The sequence below is a fragment of the Mobula birostris genome, chromosome 19 (assembly GCF_030028105.1).
Source record: "Mobula birostris isolate sMobBir1 chromosome 19, sMobBir1.hap1, whole genome shotgun sequence".
In the NCBI taxonomy this organism is placed as follows: domain Eukaryota; kingdom Metazoa; phylum Chordata; class Chondrichthyes; order Myliobatiformes; family Myliobatidae; genus Mobula; species Mobula birostris.
Genome location: NC_092388.1, coordinates 57,215,731 through 57,242,270, shown reverse-complemented (window position 1 = coordinate 57,242,270; position 26,540 = coordinate 57,215,731). Strand labels below are relative to the sequence as shown.

The window sequence follows — 26,540 nt, the reverse complement described above, 5'->3', positions numbered from 1 at the left end:
TATCAACATGCTCCAGAACAACCTCACTCATATTTCAATTCAATCTTTTCCCAGTATTCTTTTAGATGGACTATGCTAACAATTAAGATATAATTTTATGTATATAAAACAAATTATGTAATATTAACACTAATAAGTTCGAAAGGAATCACACTTTCACATACCCTGCACCATAAATACTTGCTCACTTTAAATCTCTTTCTGGTTTTTGAAGGAATGCAATTTTCTTTATTTACTTCATTTATCAGTTATTTTTGGACTAAAACCAACAGATAAATAAGTTATGTTGCTCTTAATTTTCACTTTACTGAGTACTTTTCACTTAAACCAATGAGTAATGCAAAAATTTTGGAAAGTTACATTCAAAATCAACTATAAGCATTTTAAAATTATATATTATCAAGCAATTTGACAATGTTCATTTTGATAATTATTGGTTCAAACCTATAGGAAAAATTGATCAGCATTTTACATATAAAAGCCTCCTCCCTTAGGAATTTTCGACTTGTTAAAAACCAGTTGCATTGATTTTTTAAAAAATTTGATCATATTTTAAATTGAAATCACTTGCTCATTAAATACATGAAATATATTAAATATGACTTATTTCATATTCGGCGACGTAGAAGGGGGATAATCAACAATTTAAACGCCTCATATAGTTCGCAGTTTAGTTTTGGTTTTGGCTTAAGGACAACTTCTTTAAGAAATATAAGTTTGCCTTGTTTCCTGCTCCGTGCACGGTTCTCCAGCATGGCATCTGAAGTTTAGCTCGTCCGACTTAGAGGCACCTTTTCGCAGTCCTCTAGTCCATGGGGTAAGACTAGTCATGCAACGTTAGCAGCGCAGACGGACAGCACGACAGCGGCGAGAGCCGCCGTGCAGAGCAGCATGGATGTAAGACATTTGCTCCGATGACAGCACCACCAGCCACGCACCTCCTCGTCCACCGACAGCAGGGCTACCGAGGAGGTGTCGTTGCTCAGCACCGAGTGGTACGCATCTCCCTTGGCTTCCACCGTCCACCTGAGCACGTTGACCTTCATCTCCATGTTCTCCACCATCCTGTCCACCTTCTCGATCTGCTCTTGCAGATCCCTCTGCTCCAGGCTTGACACGTCCAGGGCTGTGTCGTGGACTATGTTTGGCACGCTCAGCGCCCGGGCTGCCACCTCCGAAGTACCTCCAGACATTCCGGTCTGAATCAGAGGTCTCTCGGTCCCGGCCAAGGCAAAGCCCTGTCCCAATTCCAACACCTTGCACATGTCCACCTGAAATAATTCCAGACTGGAGCAGAATATGACCCACAGGCTTTCCATCTCCGCTCTCTCCTCTTTGCCCAGGTTCTTGTCCCGAAGCACCGCCGTCAGCTTGTTCCTGATGGTCACGGCCAGGTCTTGGGTCTTTTCCCTGGTTTTCCTCAGCTCATCCCTCAGGCCGGCGGAATCCGCCGACCCTCCGATGCCAATCGCCAGGTGCCTGTAACATCCCGTCACCTTGTTCAGTGAGTCCACCAGAGCTCTGCAGTCATCCCTCGCCTTGGCTGAACCCGCCGTGCCTTCATCTGCCACCTTGATGTTCTGGATCGGCATGGGTCCCGTTTTTGTCACCAGTCAGAGCGAAATAGCCGACGGGCTTGCAAATAATGAGACATCCGCCTTTCCCAGTCTAATCCCCAGCCGCTTGCCGTTCTCTCTCCTAGCCTGGGCGTGAATCCCGCAAACTTCTCAGCGCAGATGGGAATTCCTCTCAGTTGCAAATTTAATCTACATTTATTTCCTCCCGACGCCTTTTTTTTATCGACTCGAAAACTACAAGCGCCAATAAGCGTCGCCAACCTTCAATAATGTCCCTTTTGTGTCGGCGCTATTCGGTGTTTAAATCGATCTCCGAGATTACAGCACATCTAGTGACGTAGGCGGCACGGATGGGAGTTATAACCTTCCTATGCGTGAGGTTCTTTGTGGCTTTGCCCTCCGCCAGGAAGGTGTTCCTCGGCACCCCAGCGCTTGTCCCAAGGGTCTAACCTTCACCATTTTGTCACAGGAACTATCCCAATTCCTCACAATTGACCCGAAGTTTGCAATACATTCAGGAATATAAATAAGTGCAAAAAAAGTAATTAGTCTTGAATAACAGCAATTGACCTTTACGGTGAAAATTGCATTTACAGTTTTCCCAGTAATTTGTATATTCTATTAATAGAATACTATTTAAAAGCACAGTCCAGTTTCAAAGCAAGAAATACATTGTGATCTGGGATTCTCTCCACATTTGTATCCAAAGAAAGTGAATTGGTCAAAGGCAACGAAGACTTGGGGATAAATTTCAGGTGTAATTCCACCTCCTCAGTTTAATCAGAGGATTTAAGAATATCCCCAGTGAAGGACACAAAATTGTAAGAGGTGTAGACAGGGCAGAGAGTAGGCAACACATCCCAAACACAGTGGTGTCTCAAGCTGCTAGGCGTAGGTTTAGGATAAGGGGTGAGAGGTTTATATGGGATCTGTGGAAGAACCTTTTCACCCAGGAGGTGGTTGCATGCTGGAAGTCACTGACAGAATGGATGGTGAAGGCAGATACTCTCACACTTAAGAAGAGTTTAGACAAGCACCTGAATATCTAGTGTAGAAAGCTACACACCAAGCTTTAGTATGGATATTTAATGTAGGCATAGAGGGCTTGTATGACTCTATGACAATGAGACTGTGTTAGCTGAATAATTATTCAATTTTTGGGAAGTAGATATCAATGCTCATCCATTGAGATGTTCCCTCAACCAATGATCTCACTTTAAGGACACTTCATCTTGTTATTTCATGTTCTCTGCTATTTATTTATATTTGTATTTGCACAGTTTGATGTCTTCTGCACTCTGGTTGACCTTTGATTGATCTTGGTCCTATTCTGAGTATACTCACAGAGAAATGAATCTCTGGATTATATATGTGGTGACATGTATGTACTATGATAATAACACTTACTTTGATGACAAGACCAGCATCTACTTCTCATCCCTAACTGCCTTAAAAAGTGGCGGTGAAGTTATCCTTGCAATGAGTTGGGTATCCCAGGCTTCAGATGCAAAATTATAATGACAAGATAAAACTGTTTCAATGAAAAAAATTGTACCAATTGGAAAGTAGCACAAAGTTAGTGGTGTTCTCTTTTGCCTACTTCCCATTTCCTTTGAGGTGAAAGAGTTCAATGGTGACTCCAAGGGTGTGGATGCTGGGAAGCTCCAGGAGGGTAATTAGACTCTCCCTTGTGGGTGATGGTCATTACCCGACATTGCCAGCCTACCATTGCGTGCTCTGTGGGTTTTGCTGCATACAGGAATTTTAAAGGTCATTGAATATTGGGCAACTTTCAGTGAGTATCCTCACTTCTGATTTTCTGGTGGAAAAAGGACCAATTGAAAATAGTTGGGCTCAGGACACGGTCCCAAGGACCTCCTGAAATGATGTCCACGGATTGGAATGAATGACCTCTAACAACCAGAACTATTCTCCTTTGAGTGAAAAATAAAGAAAAGAAAATGGTGGAAATGCTCAGCAGATAAGCTAGCATCTATGAAGAAAGGAATAGAGTTAGTTTCAGGTTCATGAGGTTTCACTAGCATTTTTAATGTATCTTTCAATTTTTCAGCATTTCTGGCTTTAAGATTTTTACATTCAAAATGAGATTCCAACAATTGGCATGTTTCCAATACAATTCTTGTTCAGAATCAGAATCAGGTTTAATATCATCAGCATGTGTTGTGATTTTTATTGCTATGCACCTGCAGTACATTGCAATACATTATAATAAAACCTGTGAATGACAGTAAGAAGTATATGTATAAGTTCAATTAAATAAATAATGCAAAAAAGTAGTGATGGGTTCATGGGTTCAATGCCCATTTAGAAGTCAGATGGTAGCGGGGAAGAAGCTGTTTCTGTATTGGTGAGTGTGTGCCTTCAGGCTCCTGTACCTCCTCAAGGCACACATTTGACTGTAGTTTTAGCTGTTCTTTGTCAATCTGTACTCTGCCAGACAATGCATTTGTATCAATGCTAGGATTGTCCCCTCAGCTCTGGAATCTTCGTCAATTTAATTAATTTCCGTGTATTTTAAAATCTTACTTTTTTTGGTACAGGTTAGGACCAAGGCTGCAATAAGGTCTGTTACTGAGAGGTTCTGGCTGAACCAAAACTGAGAACTTGGTGAGATAATTTCTAGGGAGAATGTGTTGTTGGTAGGACTGTCCATCACCACCTTCAAAACTTTGTTGATGATTGAGAGTAGAGCGAGTTGGGGTAAATATTTGGATTGGATTTGGTCAGCTTTTTGTGAACTTTTTGTATATGGTTAATTTTCAACTATGCAAGTTCATCAGTGTTGTAGTAATACAGGAATGTTTTGCCTAGAAATGCAGATAATTACGGTATATAAGCTGTCAGCACTACAGCTGCAATGTTGTCTGATCCCAATGCTCTCAGCCAATTCTTGAAATCATGTGAAATGAATCAACTTAGCTAAAGCCTGGGTTCTGTGATGGTGCAAATCTCTGGCGGAGTGCAACTGACTTTGCATTTCCGGCTGAATGTGGTTGGTTGTAAATATGTCACCCTTGCCTTCCATACTCACAAACTTAAGTTCACATTTTTGAGTTTTTCCCTTTATATCTGTTGCAAATATAAAGGGAAAAACTTTCTCTAATGCAGATCCTTAAAAGTGCTGCACAAAAAGGATGGACATAAATTCATTCAAACCTTGCATTGTAACTTTTCCAAAAGTCTGCATGTTTTCAATTTTTTAAATCTTTGAATTGACCATCCTATTCTTTCAAGTGAGGGAATGTTCTAATCAATGTCCCTTCAACATATACATCAGTTGAAGTTGGCTGGTTGTGGAAATGGGTGGCCAGTCAAATAAATACAAGCATGACGTATGTGGACCCACAGCTATTGAATGATATGAATTGAATTGAATTGACTTTATTTTTTACATCCTTCACATACATGAAGAGTAAAAATTTTTACGTTATGTCTCCATCTAAATGTGCAATGTACAATTTATAGTAATCTATAATAAATAGTTTGTACAACAGCATGTCAATGTAACAGAAATACAATTGTATCAGCGTGAATTAATCAGTCTGATGGCCCGGTGGAAGAAGCTATCCTGTTGGTCCCGGCTTTTATGCTGTGGTACCGTTTCCCAGATGGTAGCAGCTGGAACAGTTTGTGGTTGTGTTGACCTGGGTCCCCAATGATCCTTTGGGCCCTCTTAACACACCTGTCTTTGTAAATGCCCCGAATAGTGGGAAGTTCACATCTACAGATGCGCTGGGTTGTCCGCACCACTCTCTACAGAGTCCTGCGATTGAGGGAAGTACATTTCCCATACCAGGCAGTGATGCAGTCAGTCAGGATGCTCTCAATTGTGCTCCTGTAGAAAGTTCTTAGGATTTGGGGGCCCATACCGAACTTCTTCAACCGTCTGAGGTGAAAGAGGTGCTGTTGTGCTTTTATCACCAAACAGCCAGTGTGTACAGACCAAATGAGATCCTCGGTGATGTGTATGCCAAGGATTTGCAGCAATTTAGGAATTTTAAAATAAAATGAATAGGATTCGACTCTTCTCAAAGGCTGGCAAGTGCAGCCTCATCAGTATCCACCTGAATTTCTCTTCCCACTGAGGGCTTGCAGCACCTTTCCAGGTGCCTCCCAGGTAGAGAGAATCAGCTATATCTGCCCTTTGCATACTGCCCAGGACATACAAGTGGTTGGGCAGCACAATATGAGTACTTCTCTAACTGCTAGCTATGCCCTAGATCCTAATGGTTCACTACCATCCCTACTGAATCACTCTGCAAGAGTTTAAACTGGCACATTACATTGGAGAACATGATTGACCCTCACATAATGAAAAGGTCTAGGATCTTCAGCTTTTCTATTCCAGTGCACCCTGTATGGACCATTGACATTTTTTGGAAACTAGTATCACAAAAAAGTCACTTCACCGGAACGGTGCTTCTTGCTAATTTCAGAATGTTCCATGAAAAAGAATCTTTGTAGATGGAGCCTCCATCACCAACTGTTATCAGTTGTCGCTTCTTGAATGTGACTGGCAGAGTATCCAATCCTATTATTCTCAGAGATGGGATGTTAGGAAGCAGTTCTGTCTTTTTAAATATAATGTAGAATCTTAAATACAGTATGGGTAGGAACACAGAGATTTGATTAAAGTAGTAACTAAAATATCACATATTAAAAAGTAAATTAAAACATTAATATCCTTTATGAATACAAATATTCTTGTACAGAAATTAAAATACGCCGACTTCCTTTTCAAGATCAGGCTGTTTGCTTAGCAGAATTTATGGAGAGTGTTATAGATGCAATTCCATTTTCAAGTTTGCTGATGATGCTACTGCCGTAGGCCAAATCAAAGGTGGTGATGAATCAGCATATAGGAGGGAGATTGAAATCCCAGCTAAGTGGTGCCATAACAACAACCTCTCACTCAATGCCAGCAAGACCAAGGGGCTGATTATTGACTTCAGTAGCAGGAAACCAGAGATCCATGAGCCAGTCCTCATCGGATGATCAGAGGTGGAGAGGGTCAGCAACTATATATCTCTTAGTGTTATCATTTCTGAGGACCTGTCCTGGGCCCAGCATATAAGTGCAATTACGAAGAAAGCACCTCTACTTCCTTAAGAGTTCACAGAGATTTTGCTTGGCATCTGAAACTTTGACAATCTTCTATATTATACATGCGTAGTGGAGAGTATATTAACAGGCTGCATCACAGCCTGGTATGGAAACACCAATGCCCTTGAATGGAAAATCTTCCCAAAAGTAGTGGATATAACCCAGTCCCTCCTGGGTAAAGCCCTCCCCACCATTGAGCATATTTACATAAAAGGGAAAGCAGCATCTATCATCAGGACCTCCCACTACCTAGGACATGCTCTCTTCTTGCTGCTGCCATCAGAAAGAACATATAGGAGCCTCAGGGCCCACACCACCAGGTCCAGGAACAGTTACTATCCCTCAACCATCAGGCTCTTGAAGCAGATGGGCTAACTTCACTCAGCTTCACTTGCCCATCATTGAAATATTCCCACAACCAATAGACTCACTTTCAAGGACTCTTCATCTATGTTCTTGATATTTATTGCTTTTTTTATTTGCACAGTTTGTTGTCTTTTGCACACTGGTTGAATGCCCAAGTTGGGCAGTCTTTCATTGATTCTGCTATGGTTACTATTCCATAGATTTGTTAAATATGCCTGAAAGAAAATTGATCTCAGTGTTGTATACGGTGACATATATGTTCTGTGATAACGCATTTACTTTGAACTTTGAATTAAGCGTAAAATTTTGGGGGTTTTGTAAAGTAAGATTAGTTTTGTATATAGCATGTTAAAAGCAGCTGCAGTGGCAGCCCTCCATTGTGCTGCATTGTCCCTTAACCATTGGGAATTGGGGCATAAACCTTTCAGGAATACAATTCGTTAATTTTAATGAAAGGAAAATCAGGGAGTGCACGTGCCAAAGTTGCCAATTAGTGCTCCTGATGGACAAAGACTTTTGCTGAAAGCAGAAACACAAAAGCTTATGCTTCTAAATGTACCATTCCCTGAATGGCACAGGTGTCAACGCAATACATAAACCCCAGGCATAATGTAACATGTTGCTCCTGCGTTAATTAGGAAGGTATGATCACTCTGCTTGATTGGATCTACATTAACAAAGACATGTGGAAGAAAGAACCAGAACTCAATTATAATAACAACTTGCTCAATATGAATTAATTGGGCAAGCCACAGCGCATTTTGTATCCAGGAAATGGTGTCTGCTCTGTGCCAGAGGTGGCATATTCATTATCTTTTTCTTACCACAACAACTTGCATTTGTATAGTTCCTTTAGCATAATAAAATCTCACATCAGTCTTCAAAGAGAGCTCGACCACAAAACCAGTAAATGACAGACTTAACCAAAAACCTAATCAAATGGGAAGGTTTTCAGGGGGAATTTAATGTAGGAGAGGGAAGTAGAAATGGAGAGAAATTTAGCAAGAAATCTCTAGAACCAGGCCCAGCCAGCTGAAGGCAAAGTGATAGAAATTGGGGATGCCCATGTAGCCAGAATTGGAAAAGCACAAATATCACAGAAGAGCTGGAATAGGTTATATTGCAATTAATTTCTGCCAAAGGAATGGTTAAACTACCATAAATGATAGTTAGAAGTGAGTTTTTGGAGGGAATGATAAACAACATTCAAGAAAGGAAATAGGGAGGATCCAGATAATTGCAAGCCATTGAGCCTCATATCAGTAGAAGATAGGTTATTGGAGAGGATACTGAGGGATAGGATTTATGAGCATTTGAAAAGGCATGACCTACTTAAGGCAAGGCAAGTTTATTTGTGCAGCACTTTTCAAACACAAGGCAGTTCAAAGTGCTTTACATAGACCAAGATATAAAAATCAAACATCGCATTTCGGACAACATAAAGGAGAATAAAATCACACAAAAATAGATATGATAAATAAATTTTTAAAAGTTACAGCACAGGAGATTCTAATTAATAGCTATTGTGAAAAGAAAATTTTAAGCCCCGATTTAAAGGAGCTTAAAGTTGGGGCAGACTTCAGATTCTCTGGAAGGTTGTTCCAGATATGTGGAGCATAGTAACTGAAAATTGCTTCACCATGTTTAGTTTTGACCCTGGGGACGGTAAGCAGACCTACCCCAGAAGACCTGAGAGCTTGGGAAGGTTCATAATGCAGCAGAAGATTGGGGATGTATTTTGGCCCGAGACCATTCAGTGCTTTATAAACCAGTAGTAACAATTTAAAGTCAATCCTCTGCTACACAGGAAGCCAGTGTAGTGATCTGAGAACTGGGGTGATGTGTTCCGTCTTGGTCATATTCAGGACTCTGGCAGCAGCGTTCTGAATCAGCTGCAGCTGTCTGAGGGATTTTTTTTACAGAGGCCTGTCATCATGACTTTGTGCAGGGTATGTCATGCCTTACAAACTTGATGAAAATTTCTTGAGGAGGTGACAAAGGTGGTTGATGAGGCATTGGATGTTATTTACATGGACTTCGGTCAGGCACTTGATCCTCATAGTAGGTTGACTCAGAAGGTCAAGATGCAGGGGACCAGGGTGAACTTGGCTAAGTTTGGATTTGGATCTAGCTTAATCATGGAAGACAGAGTGTGAAGATTGGAGTCTATTATTCTGGCTGGAGATCCACAATCAATGGTGTTCCACAACCATCGGTGCTGGGAACCCTGTTGTTAGTGATATAGAGTAATGATCTGGATTGAAATGGAGATAGGTGAATTACCAAGTTGGTGGTAAAACCAAAACTAGCGGAGTTATGGACAGAGTAAAGGACTGTCCAAGAATATAGAGGTTTACAGATATGGGCAGAGAAGTGGCAATTAGAGTTTAATCCAGGCAAATCAAATCAAGTTTAATTATCATTCTGACCATACATGGATACAGTCAAACGAGACAGCTCGGGTGCATAACATACATTCAAAATAATGAGAGGGAGAAAAAAACACAAGTGTGGAATGTTGTACTTTGGGAGGCCAAATGGCAGGAGAACACATACAGTTAGTGGTAGATCCCTTCACTGCATTGAGGTACAATGCAGAGGGATCTTGGGGTTCAGGGCCAGAGTTCACTGAAAGTGGCGTGTTGCCTTCACTGGTAGGGGTGTTGAGTATAAGTGTAAGTCATGTTGAGGCTATATAAAACTTTCGTCAGGCCATATTTATTGTGTACAATTGTGGTTGCTGCATTATAGGAAGGATGCCAAGATTGTGGAAAGGGTGCAGAAGAGGTTTACCAGAATGCTGCCTGGGGTGTATAAACTCTAAGGAAAGGGTGGACAAATTTGGGTTATTTTCTCTAAAGCATCTGAAGCTGAGGGGAGACCTGATAGAGGTTTTTAAAATTATGAATAGCATAGGTAGGATAGAGAGTCAGGAGCTGTTCCCCAGGTTAGAAATGTGAAACACCAGGGGACATGCTTTTAAGGTAGAAGGGGAAAGTTTAGAGGCATTGTGAGGGGAAGTTTGTATGCACAGAGTGGTAGGAGCTGGAATAGGGGAAGCAGGCACTTAGGGGGTTTTAAGAGGTTTTTAGATAGATGCATAAATATGAAAGGAGTGGAGGGAGGTGGGTGATACAAAGCAAGAGGACATTTATTATAAATTAGCATCACAATCAGCACAACATTGTTGACTGAATGGTCTGTCCAGTGTGGTTTGTTCTATACCCTATGATGAAATCCCATCTACCCGGGTTTGGAATCGAAGTTGTCCTTCTCCTAGACAGGTTGCCAACCAAGGCTGATGAGCCCAGCCTGCCCGCCCAGTTATACTGCTGGACACTCGGTCACGCCACGACTTAGTAAACTCAGTAAGAACAGGGACACCACGAGAAGGCGTTTCTATGGACACAGCAGTGTAGAAGAGTGACCCCTGCGTGGCAAAAGCCAAGCAGTGGTCCAATGGCGATCACTACATCCGGAAAGGAGAGGCTATGGGAGGCGCTTCACCTTCCTGAAGTAAAAGCAGTTCGTCCAACACAGGACTCACCTTTTCCCGGGATGGGTGATTACCCAGGACCCAGGGCACGCCCTTTTCTCAGTATTACCATCAGGTAGGAGGTACAGAAGCCTGAAGGCACACACCCAGCGATTCAGGAACAGCTTCTTCCCCTCTGCTGTCCAATTCCTAAATGGACATTGAAGCTTTGGACACCACCTCACTTTTTTTTTAATATACAGTATTTCTGTTTTTGCATGTTTTAAAAAATCTATTCAATATATGTAATTGATTTACTTGTTTATTTATTTTTATTATGTTTTATTTTATTATTATTTTTTTTTCTTTCTGCTAGATTATGTATTGCTTTGAACTGCTGCTGCTAAGTTAACAAATTTCACATCAGATGCTGGTGATAATAAACCTGATTCTGATTCTGATTACACTGCCCATTTTTAAACACCAGAGATGAACTAACCAACTGCATGCCTATTTCCTCTTACAAGGCATTTATTTTTGAAGCTGCTTAAAATATTTATAGCAGGTCCAGTCCCAAATGTACCAAATGTGTATGGAAAATGTTTCAATGAAGTGCGTTATTTCAAATTGTGTTGTTCTGGTCACACACAGGTGATGTACAAACCCCACAGTGCATATGAAAATCATTAACTTTTATAAGCAATCTCATACACACACACACACACACACACACACACACACACACACACACACACACACACAGAGGCACACACATACACGCAAAGCCTCATCTTGTATTCTTATTTGCCTTTCTTCCTAAGGCTGTTCACAGGCCAGACGGTGGTGCAGCCAGTTAGAATGCTCTACATAGTGCATCTGTAGAAACCTGCGATTGTCTTTGGTGACATATCAGTTCTCCTCATACTCCTAATGAAAGAAAGCCGCTGTCACAACTTCTTCGTAATTGCTTCAACATGTTGGGCCCAGAATAGATCCTCAGAAATGTTGACCCCCTGGAGCTTGAAACTACTTTCCCTTTCCACTTCTGATTCCTCATGGAGAACTGGTGTGTTCCCCGGATCTACCCTATCTGATATCCACAATTAATTCCTTAGTCTTACTGACTTTGAGTGCGCGGATGTTTCTGCGATACCACTCAACAAGCTGGCCTACCTCGCTCCTGTACGCCTCGTCACCATGTACTAATTTGTACTAATGCACTAATGTTGCCCACAATGGACATTCTTTTGCTCTCATTGTGTTCTTTCTTGTAAAAATTGTGCATAGTTTGTTTTTCCTGCTATGTCAAAATTTTATAGCTCTAAATTAGCATTTGTACTGAGCGTTACACTATTGGAACAGGCAAACGTTAAAACTAGAACAACACAAATTAGTTTTAAAAATAGGGAATTTACCAAATAAATTAATTTGAATATCCTTGAGCTAGGCAGCAGCAGATTGCAAGCAGCGACCATTAGTTTTGTTTGGAAAGGTCTGAAATATTATTAATCTGTACACTCTTGGTAAAACCATTGTTTTATGCACGTGAATTTCAGCTTGTGTAATGTGAAAGCAACTTTGCTAGGCATTAGATCCTGGGATTCATTTTTGCTGGAGACACTCGGAAGGGCACTTAAGGTTTTCTGATTCTTTCTCTTTGTATTTGTCAAAACCATGCGCCATCTACGAGGTCATTTTAAAGATTGCTGTTGGGAAATGAACTAAAGTTGATTCAGAACTGATTCAATAACTTACAGCTCAGGAGAAGCCCTTAAGGAAATCCATGAAATATAAATAGGATAGTAATCATACAAAAAGAGTGAAGAGCTGCCAGATAAATTCTCACCTCCAGGCTCCCATTTCTTAGGTTATCAGTGTGATTTTTCTTAGATAAATTTTAAAAAATGCCATAAGCCATAAAATCAACACAATGCCATACTTCTTAGCTGAGCCCCTGACATTGAAAGTATCTGTCACTGGTTTGACAAGGCAAATCCATTTATTATGTAAGATATTTTGTGGAACATAATAACAGCATTGCTGCTGAATGATAAGATTGCTGTCTTTGCTTTTTTTCTGCTCCTCCAATAACCGCAATCTATTTTGATATCCTTTGATTGGTGCTGATCTTGGAGTTAAAAGAGTAGAAAATTCTTTCCAGCTAAAACATCTTTTTTAGTTGGAGCTGAAGAAGTGAGTAGTGGAAATCAGCGATTATATAACTCATTGCTTTCTTGACTATTACGGCCATGATCAAGATTCCTGGTTTGACTCGTTTCCCTGAGCAAAAATTTCAAGCAAGACAGCAAGATGTTATTCCAGTGATAGCTTAACTCATTAACCACATATTTTCACCAAAATTCTTTTCCAATTTCTTAATGGAACTACAGCAACATTTTTTACCTTTAAAAATGTTAAGGTCTCAGAAAGATTGCAGTCTACATTCCTGATGTGTATTCTATCAGTTTCAGAATAGGCTCCTTTACAACTTGTAACAAGAAGTGGTGCTGCAGAAAAGCAGCTACCTCACAGCTCCACAGCTGATAGTGTTCATTGTCATTTTGGGGAGGGAAGTCTTTGCATATGTACCTTTTAAATTGCTATTTAATCACAGAAATATAAATATATATACCTTTGGACATTTCCTAAATGGACATTGAACCCATGAACACTACCTCACTTTTTAAATATATAGTATTTCTGTTTTTTGCACTATTTTTAATCTATTCAATAAATTTATTTATTTATTTATTTCTTCTTCTTCTTTTATATTATGTATTGCATTGACCTGCTGCTGCTAAGTTAAAAAAATTTCATGACACTTTCCAGTGTTAATAATCCTGATTCTGATTCTGATATACCTATCTATATATACTGTATATATAAATAAAGCCTGTTCAGGCACACCTAAGCTAGCATGTTCACAACCCACTATTATACTCTAATCATATCTTCAACAAAGAAGGAGGATCAAGAGCTAAGTGGTTGAAGATGCAGTTCTTGAACATAGCGGTGAGTGATTTCAGGCTTTTGTCCCTCCTGCCCGAACGTAGCAGTGGTAAATGGCATGGTCCAGATGGCGATCTTTGATGATAGATGTTGCCTTCTGGAGATGTTACCAATGGTGGGGAGGGATGTGCTTGTAATGTATTGGGCAGAGTCTACTGCTCTCTACAGATTATGATGCAACTTGTCAGATACTTTCCACTGCACATCTGTGGAGGTCCATCAGATTTAGAGTTTAAACTACCCTTTATAATTTTTTCTACTCTAATTTTAAAAACAATATCTCAGACCAGTTTAAGGGACAAATTTGTGGTGCCTTCAACAAATGCAGTCAACATTCTACTGTCGCAGATACAAATCATCCCAATCATCACTTTCAGCTTGTGAGATTAGATAGATTCTTCTCTGCAAGAATCACTTTCCTTTCTTCTTATTTCAAATAGAGGAAGTTTTAATATTCCTGTGAGCAGTTCTTGAGTACTTATTCACCAGAAAAAAACATACATTCAACAAAAATTATCCAAGAAAGAGCAGAATTAGAACAAAAAAAAGGTCTATTGTGATGCAATGCTAGGTGATCAAAGCATACTTATATACTTGAGGAGCTGTAGAGTCTTACAACCACAAGGGAAAGGATCTCCTGTGGCATTCAGTGGTGCACATCGGTGGAATCAGTCTGTTGCTAAAGGTGCTCCTCTGTTTGTCCAGTATGTCATGCAGGGGGTATCCATAATGCTCTGTAGCTTCTGCAGCATCCTCTTCTCAGACACAACCCCCAGGGAATTCATTTCCACCCCCAGAACAGAACTAGCCTTCCTGATGAACTTGTCGATCTTTTTGGCATCAGCTGCTCTCACCCTGCTGCCCCAGTGGACTACAGCATAGAATAGAATGCTGGCCACCACTGAGTCATAGACCATCTTCAGCATAGTACTGTAAATGTTGAATGACCAGACCCTCCTCAGGAAGTACAGTCGGCTCTGCCCCTTCTTGTACAGAGCCCCTGTATTTTAGTACAGTCCCGTTTATTGTCCAGGTGAGTTCCCAGGTATTTGTAGTCCCAGATAACTTCCACATCTGTTCCCTTGATGGAGATGGGAATGCAGGAGGTTTTCACTTTCCTGAGGTCCACCACCAATTAATTCTACACTAATCTCCTCTCAGTCCCATCAAATCCCAACCCCATCCACCGCCCCCCTCCACACCACACTAAATTCTACCATTCAACAACATATACAGTAGTGGGAAATTCACAATGGCCAATCTGCAGATCTGTGGGATGTGGGAGGAAACCCATGCATTCACAGGGAGAACATATTCGATCATTTTGATTTGAAAATACTTCAGTGGATCTTCTATAATCTGTTAGTTCTGTAGAAATTTCAAACTTCCCCCATTGGTTTTACCGGAGGCTGAAGTCAACGCTATCATGATAATCTCCATGACAACCTAAGGCAATTATATTGTCTGTGATCCATTTCATCTCATGACTGAGTCAAAAATATGCAATGCAAAACTGTTTGGAAATATTTACTGTGAATGGCAATGTAGACTGTGATTTGAAGCCAAGCCAAGCCAAGCCCTCTTTGACAGGAATGGACAACGTGTGTGGAAAGGAATTGCAGCCAACAGAGAATGTTCTTTGACTTGGACAGAGGATAATTTAATAATTTAGTGTCTCTATCTTCCTGATTGTGTGCTGAGTTAAAGGAAACTGGGAGGATGAGTGTATTAGCTCTGGAGGCTGCTATCAGAATATCTTTCAAGAAGGTGAATCCCTTGCAAGGCATCAAGCCTTGATTGTGTACCTGATTGGGCACAGAAAACCTGCGCTAACCAACTAGCAGGAGTGTTCGAGGACATCTTCAATCCCTCACTATTAGAGTCAGAGGTTCCCATCTACTTCAAAAGGGTGACAATCAAACCAGTGCCCAAGAAGAGCAGGATGAGCTGCCTCAATGACTATCACCCAATGGCACTCACATCTACTGTGATGAAGTGCATTGAGAGGTTGGTCATGGCTAGAATCAACTTCTGCCCAGTCAAGAACCTGGACCCACTGCAATTTGCCTTGGATCCCCTGGACTATTCCTACATCAGGCTGCTGTCTATTGATCAGAGCTCAGTGTTCAATACCATCATACCCTCAGTTCCAATCAACAAGCTCCAAATCCAAGGCCTCTGTACCTCTCTCTGCAACTGGATCCTTGACTTCTTCACTGAGAGAACACAGTTTGTGCAGGTCGGAAATAACTTCTCTTCCTCACTGACAGTCGACACTGGTTCACCTCAAAGATGCATGCTCAGCCCACTGCTCTATTTTCTCTGTACCCATGACTGTGTGGTTAGGCACAACTCAAACATCATCTATAAATTTGCTGATGGCACAAGTATTGTTGGCAGAATTTCAGGTGGTGACAAGAAGGTGTACAGGAGTGAGATCGTTCAGCTGGTTGAGTGGTGTCATAGCAACGACCTTGCACTCAACAACAAGGCTCGATTGTGGAATTCAGGAAGGGGGAGTTGAGGGAACAGTCCGTATTGAGGGGTGAGTCTGGTGCTGTGGTCAGAAGAGCAGAGAGGTGAAGAAGACTGCAGTGTTGATAGGAGATTCCTTAGTCAGAGGACTAAGATGAGGTTCTGTGGGTACGATAGAGACACCTGGATGGTATGTTGCCTCCCTGGTGCCAGGGTCAGGGGTGTCTCAGATCAGATCCATGCCATCCATGAGTGAGCAGCCAGAGGACTTGGTGCACATTGGCACCAATGACATAAGTAGACAAGGTGAGGAGGTCCTGAAGAGAGATTTTAAGGAGCTAAGTAGAAACTGAAAAACAGGACCTCTAGGGTAGTAATCTCTGGATTGCAGCCCTTGCCATGCACCAGTGAGGATAAGACTAGGATGATTTGGCAGGTGAATGCGTGGCTGAGGAACTGGAGTAGGGGGCAGTGGTTCAGATTTATGGATCGTTGGGAGATCTCTTCTGGGGAAGGTATGAACTGTACAAAAGGAAGGGTTATACCTGAACTTGAGGGGGAATCAATATTCTGCAGGCAGATTTGCTAGAATTGTTCAACAGGGTTTAAACTAATTTGGAAGAGGGATGAGAACTGGAGTGATGGTGCTGAGGATGAAGTAGTTGGTTTACAAACAGAGGCGATGTGTAGTGAGACCCCTAGCAAGAAGAGGCTGATGATCGGGCAAAATTGAAGTCAGCAGAATGAGTTGCAACATAAAAGGTGGACAAAATCAAAAAGAGTGAATACAGGACTGAAGGTGTTATATTTGAATGGCATGCGGTGTATGGAATAAGGTAAATGAACTTACAGCACGGCTACAGATTGGCACGTATGATGTTGTAGGCATCACTGAATCATAGCTGAAAGAAAATATTAGCTGGGAGCTTAACTTCCAAGGAAGCACAATGTATTGAAAGGACAGGGGGTAGGCAGAGGGGGTGGTATGGCTCTGTTGGTAAAAAAAGAAAGCAAATCATTAGAAAGAGGTGACATAGAGTTGGAAGGTGTTGAGTCATTGCAGGTAGAGCTAAGGAACTGTTAGGATAAAATGACCCTTATATAGACCCCCTTAAAAGTAGCAAGGGCGTGGTCTACAAATTATAATGGGAGATAAAAAAATGCATGCCAAAAGGGCAATGTTACAAATGTTATGGGGGACTTCAATATGAAGGGAGATTGGGAAAATCAGGTTGGTGCTAGATCCCAAGAGGAGGAATTCCTAGGATGCCCAGGAGATGGCTTTTTAGAGCAGCTCATGGTTGAGCCCACTAGGGGATCAGCTATTCTGAATTGGATGTTGTGTAATGAACTGGAATTAATTAGAGAGCCTAAGATAAAAGAACCCTAAGAGGCAAGTGATCATAATATGATTGAATTCACCCTACAGATTGAGAAGAAGAAGCTAAAGTCAGATGAATCAGCACTACAGTGGAGTAAAGGGAATTACAGAAGACACGAAACAGGAGTTGGCCAGAATTGATTTGAAAAAAAACAGTGAAAGGGACGTGTGCAGAGCAGTAAAGGCTGAAATTTCTGGAAGCAATTTGGAAAATGCAGAAGATATATACATCCCAAAAAGGAAGAAGTATTCTAAAGGCAAGATGACACAACCGTGGCTAACAGAAGTTAAATAAGTAAAGGCATCCATTAGTCTTGCGAGACCATGGATCTGTGCCTGGAAAGTCTTCACTCTCCAGGGCACAGGCCTGGGCAAGGTTGTATGGAAGACCAGCAGTTGCCCATGCTGCAAGTCTCCCCTCTCCACGACACCAGTGTTGTCCAAGGGAAAGGCATTAGGATCCATACAGCTTGGCACCAGTGTCGTCACAGAGCAATGTGTCATTAAGTGCCTTGCTCAAGGACACAACATGTTGCCTAGGCTGGGGCTCGAACTCACAACCTTCAGGTCGCTAGTCCAATGCCTTAACCACTTGACCACGTGCCCACTAACAGAAGTTAAAGCCAACATAAAAGCCAGCGAGGGCATATAATAGAGTAATAACTAGTGGGAAGTTAGAGGATTGGGAAGCTTTTAAAAACCAACAGAAAGCATTGAAAAACGTCATTAAGAAGGAAAAGATGGAATACAAAAGTAAGCTAGCCTATAAAATTAAAGAAGATACCAAAGTTTCTTCACATACGTAAAGTATAAAAGAGAGGCCAGCGTGGATATCAGACTGCTGGAAAACGATGCTGGAGAGGTAGTAATGGGGGACAAGGAAATGGCAGAGAAACCGAATAAAATATTGTGCATCAGTCTTCAACGTGGAAGACACTAGCAGTATGCTGGAAGTTCCAGAGTTTCAGGGGTTAGAAGTGTGTGAAATTGTCATGATTAAGGAGAAAATCTTTGGAAAAGTGACAGGTCTGAAGGTACTGTAGATAAATCACCTGATCTAGAATGTGTACACGTCAGGGTTCTGAAAGAGGTGGCTGAAGAGATTGCAGTGGCATTAGTAATGATCTTTCAAGAATCACTAGATTCTGAATAGTTCCCAGGAGAGTGGAAAATTGCAAATGTCACTCCACACTTCAAGAAGGGAGAGAGGCAGAAGAAAGGAAATTATTGGGCAGTTAGTCTGACCTCAGTGGACTCAATTGTTAAGGATGTGGTTTCGGGGGCACATGATAAAATTAGCCTCAAAGGAAAATCTTGCCTGACAAATCTGTTAGAATTCTTTGAAAAAATAACAAGCCAGATAGACAAAAGAGAATTGGTGGATGTTGTGTACTTGGATTTTCAGAAGGCATTTGTCAAGGTGCCACACATGAGGCTGCTTAACAAGTTAAGAAACAGAAACATAGAAAACCTACAGCACAATACAGGCCCCTCGGTCCACAAAGCTGTGCCGAACATGTCCTTACCTTAGAAATTGCTAGGGTTATCCATAGCCCTCTATTTTTCTAAGCTCCATGTACCTATCCAGGAGTCTCTTAAAAGACCCTATCTTATCCGCCTCCACCACCGTCGCTGGCAGCCCATTCCACGTACTCACCACTCTCTGAGTAAAAAAAAACTTACCCCTGACATCTCCTCTGTACCTACTTCCAAGCACCTTAAAACTTTGCCTTCTCGTGCTAGCCATTTCAGCGCTGGGAAAAAGCCTCTGACTATCCACACGATCAATGCCTCTCATCATCTTATTCACTTCTATCAGGTCACCTCTCATCCTCCTTCATTCCAAGGAGAAAAGGCCGAGTTCACTAACCAAGGCATGCTCCCCAATCCAGGCAACGTCCTTGTAAATCTCTTCTGCACCCTTTCTATGGTTTCCACATCCTTCCAGTAGTGAAGTGACCAGAACTGAGTACCTGTACGGTACTTCAAGTGAGATCTGACCAAGGTCCTATATGGCTGCAACATTACCTCTCGGCTCCTAAACTCAATCCCATGATTGATGAAGGCCAATGCACTGTATGCTTTCTTAACCACAGAGTCAACCTGCGCAGCAGCTTTGAGTGTCCTATGGACTCAGACCCCAAGATCCCTCTGATCCTCCACACTGCCAAGAATCTTACCATTAATACTATATTCTGCCATCATATTTGACCTACCAAAATGAACCACCTCACAATTATCTTGGTTGAACTCCATCTGCCACTTCTCCGCCCAGTTTTGCATCCCCTTGATATCCCGCTATAACCTCTGACAGCCCTCCACACTATCCACAACACCCCCAAACTTTGCGTCATCAGCAAATTTAGTAACTCATCCCTCCACTTCCTCATCCAGGTCATAAGTTAAGAGCCCATAACATTACAGGAAAGATACTGGCATAGATAAAATAGTGGCTGACTAGCAGGAGGCAAAGAGTGGGAATAAAGGGAGCCTTTTCTGGTTGACTGCCAGTGACTAGTGGTGTTCCACAGGGCTCTGGTAAATGTCAATGACTTGGATGATGGAATTGATGGTTTTGTTGCAAGGTTTGTGGATGATGCTAAAGCAAGTGAAAGGGCAGGTAGCTTTGAGGAAGTACAGAGGCTATGGAAGGACTTAGACAGATTAGAAAAATGGGCAAAGAAGTGGCAGATGGAATACAGTGTCAGGAACTGTATGGTCATGCACTTAAGTAGAAGAAATAAAAGGATAAACTATTTCATAACTGGAGAGAAAATTTAAAAATCTGAGGTGCAAAGGGACTTGGGATTCCTTGTGCAAGATTCCCCAAAGGTTAATTTGCAGGTTGAATCTGTGATGAGGAAGGCAAATGTGATGTTACCATGCATTTCAAGAGGACTTTGGCAGATGCAACTGTGCAGGTTGACTCTGTGGTTAAGAAGGTAAATGGTGTATTAGCCTTCATCAATCGTGGAATTGAATTTAGGAGCCAAGAGATAATGTTGCAGCTATATTCGTTATTCGTAAGGCCAGTGATGTTGTGGGGATGGAACTGGACTCTCTGACGGTGGTGTCTGAAAAGAGGATGCTGTCTAAGTTGCATGCTATCTTGGTCAATGTCTCCCATCCACTACATAATGTACTGGGTGGGCACAGGAGTACATTCAGCCAGAGACTCATTCCACCGAGATGCAACACAGAGCATCATAGAAAGTTATTCCTGCCTGCGGCCATCAAACTTTACCACTCCTCCCTTGGAGGGTCAGACACCCTGTGCCGATAGGCTGGTCCTGGACTTATTTCATAATTTACTGGCATAATTTACATATTACTATTTAACTATTTATGGTTCTATTACTATTTATTATTTATGGTGCAACTGTAACGAAAACCAATTTCCCCCCTGGGATCAATAAAGTATGACTATGACTATGACTATATAGGACCCTGGTCAGACCACACTTGGAGTACTGTGCTCAGTTCTGGTCGCCTCACTACAGAAAGGATGTGGAAGCCATAGAAAGGGTGCAGAGGAGATTGACAAGGATGTTGCCTGGATTGGGGAGCATGCCTTATGAAAACAGGTTGAGTGAACTCGGCCTTTTCTCCTTGGAGCGAGAGGATGAGAGATGACCTGATAGAGGTGTATAAGATGATGAGAGTCATTGATCGTGTGGATAGTCAGAGGCTTTTTCCCAGGACTGAAATGGTTGCCACAAGAGGACACAGGTTTAAGATGCTGGGGAGTAGGTACAGAGGTGATGTCAGGGGTAAGTTTTTTACTCAGAGGGTGGGGTGAGTGTGAGGAATGGGCTGCCTGCAACGGTGGTGGAGGCGGATATGATAGGGTCCTTTAAGAGACTTTTGGATAGGTACATGGAGCTATGGGGAAGACTAGTAATTTCTAAGGTAAGGACATGTTCGGCACAACTTTGTGGGCCGAAGGGCCTGTATTGTGCTGTAGGTTTTCTATGTTTCTATGACTAGAATATAAAAGCAAGGATGTAATTTTCAGGCTTTATAAAGCATTGGTGAGGCCTCACTTGGAGTATTGTGAGCAGTTTTGGGTCTCTTATCTCAGAAAGGATGTGCTGATGCTGAAGAGGATTCAAAGGAGGTTCACGAAAATGATTCCAGGATTGACCAGCTTGTCATACGAAGAGCATTTGATGGCTCTGGAACCATATTCAATGGAATTCAGAAGAATGTGGTGGGGGGGGGGTGACCTCATTGAAACCTATTGAAAACCTATTGAACGGTGAAAGGTCTTGATAGAGTGGATGTGGAGAGGATGTTTCCCATAGTGAGAGAGTTTAAGACCAGAGGACACAGCCTCAGAATAGAGAGGTGTCCTTTTAGATGAGGAGGAATTTCTTCAGGCAGAGAGTGGTGAATCTGTGGAACTCTTTGCCAGAGGCAGCTGTGGATGCCAAGTCTTTATGTATATTTAATGCAGAGGTTGATAGATTCTTGATTAGTCAGGGCATGAACAGACATGGGGTGGAAGGCAGGAGATTGGAGCTGAGAGAAAGAGTAATGAAATGGCGGAGCGCATTCGATGGGCCAAATCGCCTAATTCTGCTCCTATATCTAATGGTCCTGCATTCTTATATAAAAGAGGTATCTGGCCCAGTGAAATCCTTTATTACTTCAGCCAGCCTGTGTTTGTGCGCTTGTCATTTGAGTGATTGATTAGTGCTCTGGTGCCCTGGGAACACCCACCTCCTGGATTTCTGTGGGAATAATTCTTAGCCAAATGAAGTATCAAATAGCAGCTTGCCATTTCAAACGACAAAATGACTAACAGAAAATTGCCTGCAGTCTCCCTTTTACATTGATAACACAGTAGTTGACATGCATGTGAAATATATACCATACTAAATACAGTGATGGAGGAGTAATGTGTCAGCCGTGTTTTGCGATCTGTTTTTAAGACTGACAGTTAATATAATCTGTTTTATGACTGACAGTTAACATTCACTTTAGAAGAAAGACGAAGGCTGGCATTCAAATGCAGATTGAACGGAGACCGAAATGTTGAAGTTGCAATTTTTTTGGAGGCTGTATCTGATCTCTAAAGTGAATGTAACAAATCCCATGACCCTTTCCCAAAGAAGAGGGGTGTTATCTGAGGTTTTATTGCAAAATAATTATCCTACAGTTATTATCACTTCAACAGAATATTTGGTCACTTTCATATTGTTTGGTGCAAGTTAATTACCACATTTCCAACTTCTCAACAGTTTTGCACAAGTTCATGAAGTACTTTGGAATGCCCCAAAATTATTTTAAAAAGCACAATATAAATGCAAGCTATGTTTTTCTCCTTCTTTGACAGTGGTTTTATGAATGCATATCTTCAGCATCAATCTAACTCATCAGCTCCCTTACTGAAGCAATTACTATATTACAAAGCAATACAGGTTCAAATAACGAACCTGGAAGTGTTAGAATTAATGCTGCTCATTATTTTGAGATCTACACATGATAAGGATATACATAATTAAGGTCAACAGGTTATTACTAAAATCTTTGATAGACATCTTAAACCATTGGTAATGTTAACTGGAGGAGCAAATCTGTCAAAGCCTGTGCCAAGTGCAGATCTGGTGAGATTATTCTAAATGGTATCTGACATATTTAGGTGCGGAGAGGGTTGGATTACTAACTGTGCCACCTAAGTACACAAGTACTTACTTGCAGGACTTTGTAGGAACTGTACACGTGCAGCATATCCAGGAAACAATTGAACTGAGTCAGCTGTACTCTAGTGAAAATAAGGAAGATCCAAGAGTTGAATGTGAAATATAAGTCAAAGAAGTTTAATGAATTTGCGGTCTGTATTTTATAATATTTTCCAGGAGGGTAATTCATCAATTTAATTAGAAAGCACAAAACAATCCAACAATTGACACTGACTTGTGCAAGAATGAAGAAATTTAATCTTCTGTTTGCATTGACTAGCAGCTGTCTTCCTTTTATTCAAATGAGGATGAAGTGCCAAGGTAATATTTAATGGCAGCATGATGCTGGGTAAGACCAAACACTGAGAAGCTTCACAAGAATGATTTTGGGAATGAAAGGCTTTACATATGGGGAACTCTTGATAGCTCCAGGTCTGGACTCAGTGGAATTCATAAGAATGAGGGAAAGTTCTCATTGAAACCTACCTGATTCTGAAAGGCCTAGATAGAGTGGACATGGAGAAAATGTACCCATGAGAAGAAGATTGCAGGATCAGAGGACACAACCTGAGAATAAGGGGACTTCCCTTTGGAACAGAGGTAAGAAGGAATGTCTTCCCCCAGAGGGTGGTGAATCTGTGGAATTTATTGCCACAGAAGGCTGTGAAGGCCAAGCCTTTGGGTGTATTTAAGGAGAGATTGATCAGTTTTTGATTGGTGAAAATTTGAGGATGATGGAAGAACATTGTTGTTTCTTTCCACGCCTTGTGGCGCATCGGGCAACAACCTTGCCATTTCTTTAGCATCTTGTCTATTTTGTTTACAAATTGCAAGCTTGCCGCTCAACCCAGGACAGATGAAAAACATGCAAGGAGCCGGCTGGGTTCGAACCAGGGACCACTCGCCTCGAAATCTGGTGCAAGTGCCACTATCCCACGGCCAGCTTTATAGAAGAATGGGGTTGGAAATAAAAGAAAATTAGCCATGATTGAATGGCAGAGTAGACTTGATGGACTGAATGGTCAAATTCTACTCCAATATCTAAAGGTCCTAGCATTCACAAAGGCCAATATCTTCTCTTCACCGGCACTATAAAATCCTTTCATAAATCTGTAACAAATGCATTCTTTCCTGATAGCGATGACTCTCAGGCCAGCTATCTTAGTGTTTATTTAGTTTCTGTACAACTCAGTTGGGAGAGTGTTAGACTAAAGATCTCAAGGCCTCTGGTACTTCTCAGCACTGATACTTGTGTATAGGAGGTGTAGCTCTGTGGGACAGCATTTGATAGTTGGGCAAGAGATGTCTGATTCAAATCTGGGTACACTCTCACCAATCTTGATAGGGTGAATGCAAGCAGTTTTTTCCCCTCAGGTTGGGTCAGACTAGAGGTCACAAATTTAGAGTGAAAGGGGAATCAAAGAGGGAGCTTCTTCACTCAGAGGGTGGTACAAGTGTGGAACAAGCTGTCAGTGGAAGTGGTGGATACGGGTTGAATTGTAACATTTAACAGAAATTTAGATAGGTACATGGATGGGAGGGGTTTGGAGGGACATTATCCAGGTATGATTTGATGGAACTAGGGAGAAGATTATATTGGTGTGGACTAGATGGGCCAAAGGGCCTGTTTCTGTAATACTCTTTGACTGTAATCATCACTAAAGGTAGTAGGACAGTTCTTTATTTGAAGACAGCAAAGCATTTCTATAGAATTAGCTTGTAAGGTTAGTGTTCTTTATTTGTACCTAGGTAATTTTCCCTTGTAAGTAAGTAACTTGGGAACGTGTACATGAGAAAATCGATCTGCCTAATCCTGGTCTGTAGGAAATATTGTGGCTGGAATTTCATTCTATTCTAATTGCCCAAGTATGCTAAAGTAGTGCTGTGTACAGAACCCATGCTCGTGTTTCCAGGTCCTGCACGTTTTGTGTTCTTCCTGTGTGCAGAATCCATGCTCGTTTTTCCAGGTCCCGCATGTTTTGTGTTCTTCCTGTGTGCAGTTTGGCCTTTGGTTTATGTTGGCACAGATACAATGAAAAGCTTTTAATTGCATGCCACCTAGACAGATTATGTACATTGAAGTGGTACAAAAGAAAAACTAATGCAGAACATAATGCTGCAGTTACAGAGAAAGTGCAGTGCAGGTCAACAAAGTGTGAGGATTACAGTGAGGTAGATTGAGAGATCAGGAGTTCATCTTTATTGTAGAAAAGGTCCACTCAAGGCTCTGGACAGTGAGATAGAAGCCATCCTTGACAGTTACATAGAAGCGAGGGGTTCCAGAACGAGGGGTCACAGTTTGAGGATAAAGGGGAAGCCTTTTAGGACCGAGATTAGGAAAAACTTCTTCACACAGAGAGTGGTGAATCTGTAGAATTCGCTGCCACAGGAAACAGTTGAGGCCAGTTCATTGGCTATATTTAAGAGGGAGTTAGATATGGCCCTTGTGGCTACGGGGATCAGGGGGTATGGAGGGAAGGCTGGTGCAGGGTTCTGAGTTGAATGATCAGCCATGATCATAATAAATGGTGGTGCAGGCTCGAAGGGCCGGATGGCCTACTCCTGCACCTATTTTCTATGTTTCTATGTGTTTAAGCCGTCCTTGAGTGGTGGTAAATGTTCTCAGTCATTTGTATCTTCTGCCTGATGGAAGTGAGAAGAGAGAATGATGGGTGGGGAGGTCCTTGTGTATATTGGCAGCTCTCCCTGAGGCAGTGGGAAGTGAAGACAGAGTTAATGCAGGGAGGCTTGTTTGTGTGATAGTCCGGGCTGTGTTCACAAATCTCTGGAATTTCTTGCTGCCTTGTATGGAACAATTGACAATTGATGTACCAAACTGTTACGTATTTGGAAAGGATGTGTTCTACAAAGGTGCATCTGCAAAAATTGGTGAGGGTCTTGGCTATAGGGTCTTGGCTGAGGCCTTCTAAGGAAGCAGAGGTGTTGGTGTGATTTCTTGTTTATATAGTCCACATGGCCGAACCAGGGCAAATTATTGATGACATTTACATCAAGGAATGTGAAGCTGTCAATCATTTTTACCTCAGAACTTTTGATTTTCTCTCCCTACAAGTACAGATGGTTTACCATGTGCCATATGCCTGTTTAATTGGTCGGACATTACCTGAAATCAAGACTCCAGTTGCCAAAGAGAGGCTGACTACACCACAGATGGAATTTTGTGGATACATAGCTGTACAAAAGGATGACAAACATCCCATCAACACTCACAAACCTAACTGTGCAGCAACATGATAACTGGAGTCTTTATTTCAATTGCAGCACAATCTAAAGCCATCTAAAGTCTGGGTGCCTCAGTGAAAGCTCAGATTTCAGCAGGTAAGTTCGGACATTAGCCAACATAGGTTTGGATTGCAATATTCAAAGAGGATTTGAGAGTGTCATGGTGCTTGTTTAACCCATAGCCCAAAGACTGACTGAATGCCTGG

The 26,540-nt window shown here is 41.7% G+C and overlaps 1 protein-coding gene across 1 annotated transcript; it reads right to left on the bottom strand.

Moving 5' to 3' along the window:
* Window positions 1–575: 575 nt before the first annotated feature.
* Window positions 576–1,777, bottom strand: rgs9bp (regulator of G protein signaling 9 binding protein). The gene has a single exon (XM_072283068.1). It carries the CDS (start codon window positions 1,590–1,592, stop codon window positions 828–830), a length of 765 nt encoding a protein of 254 aa, XP_072139169.1. The 5' UTR covers window positions 1,593–1,777; the 3' UTR covers window positions 576–827.
* Between the last annotated feature and the right edge of the window lie 24,763 nt (window positions 1,778–26,540).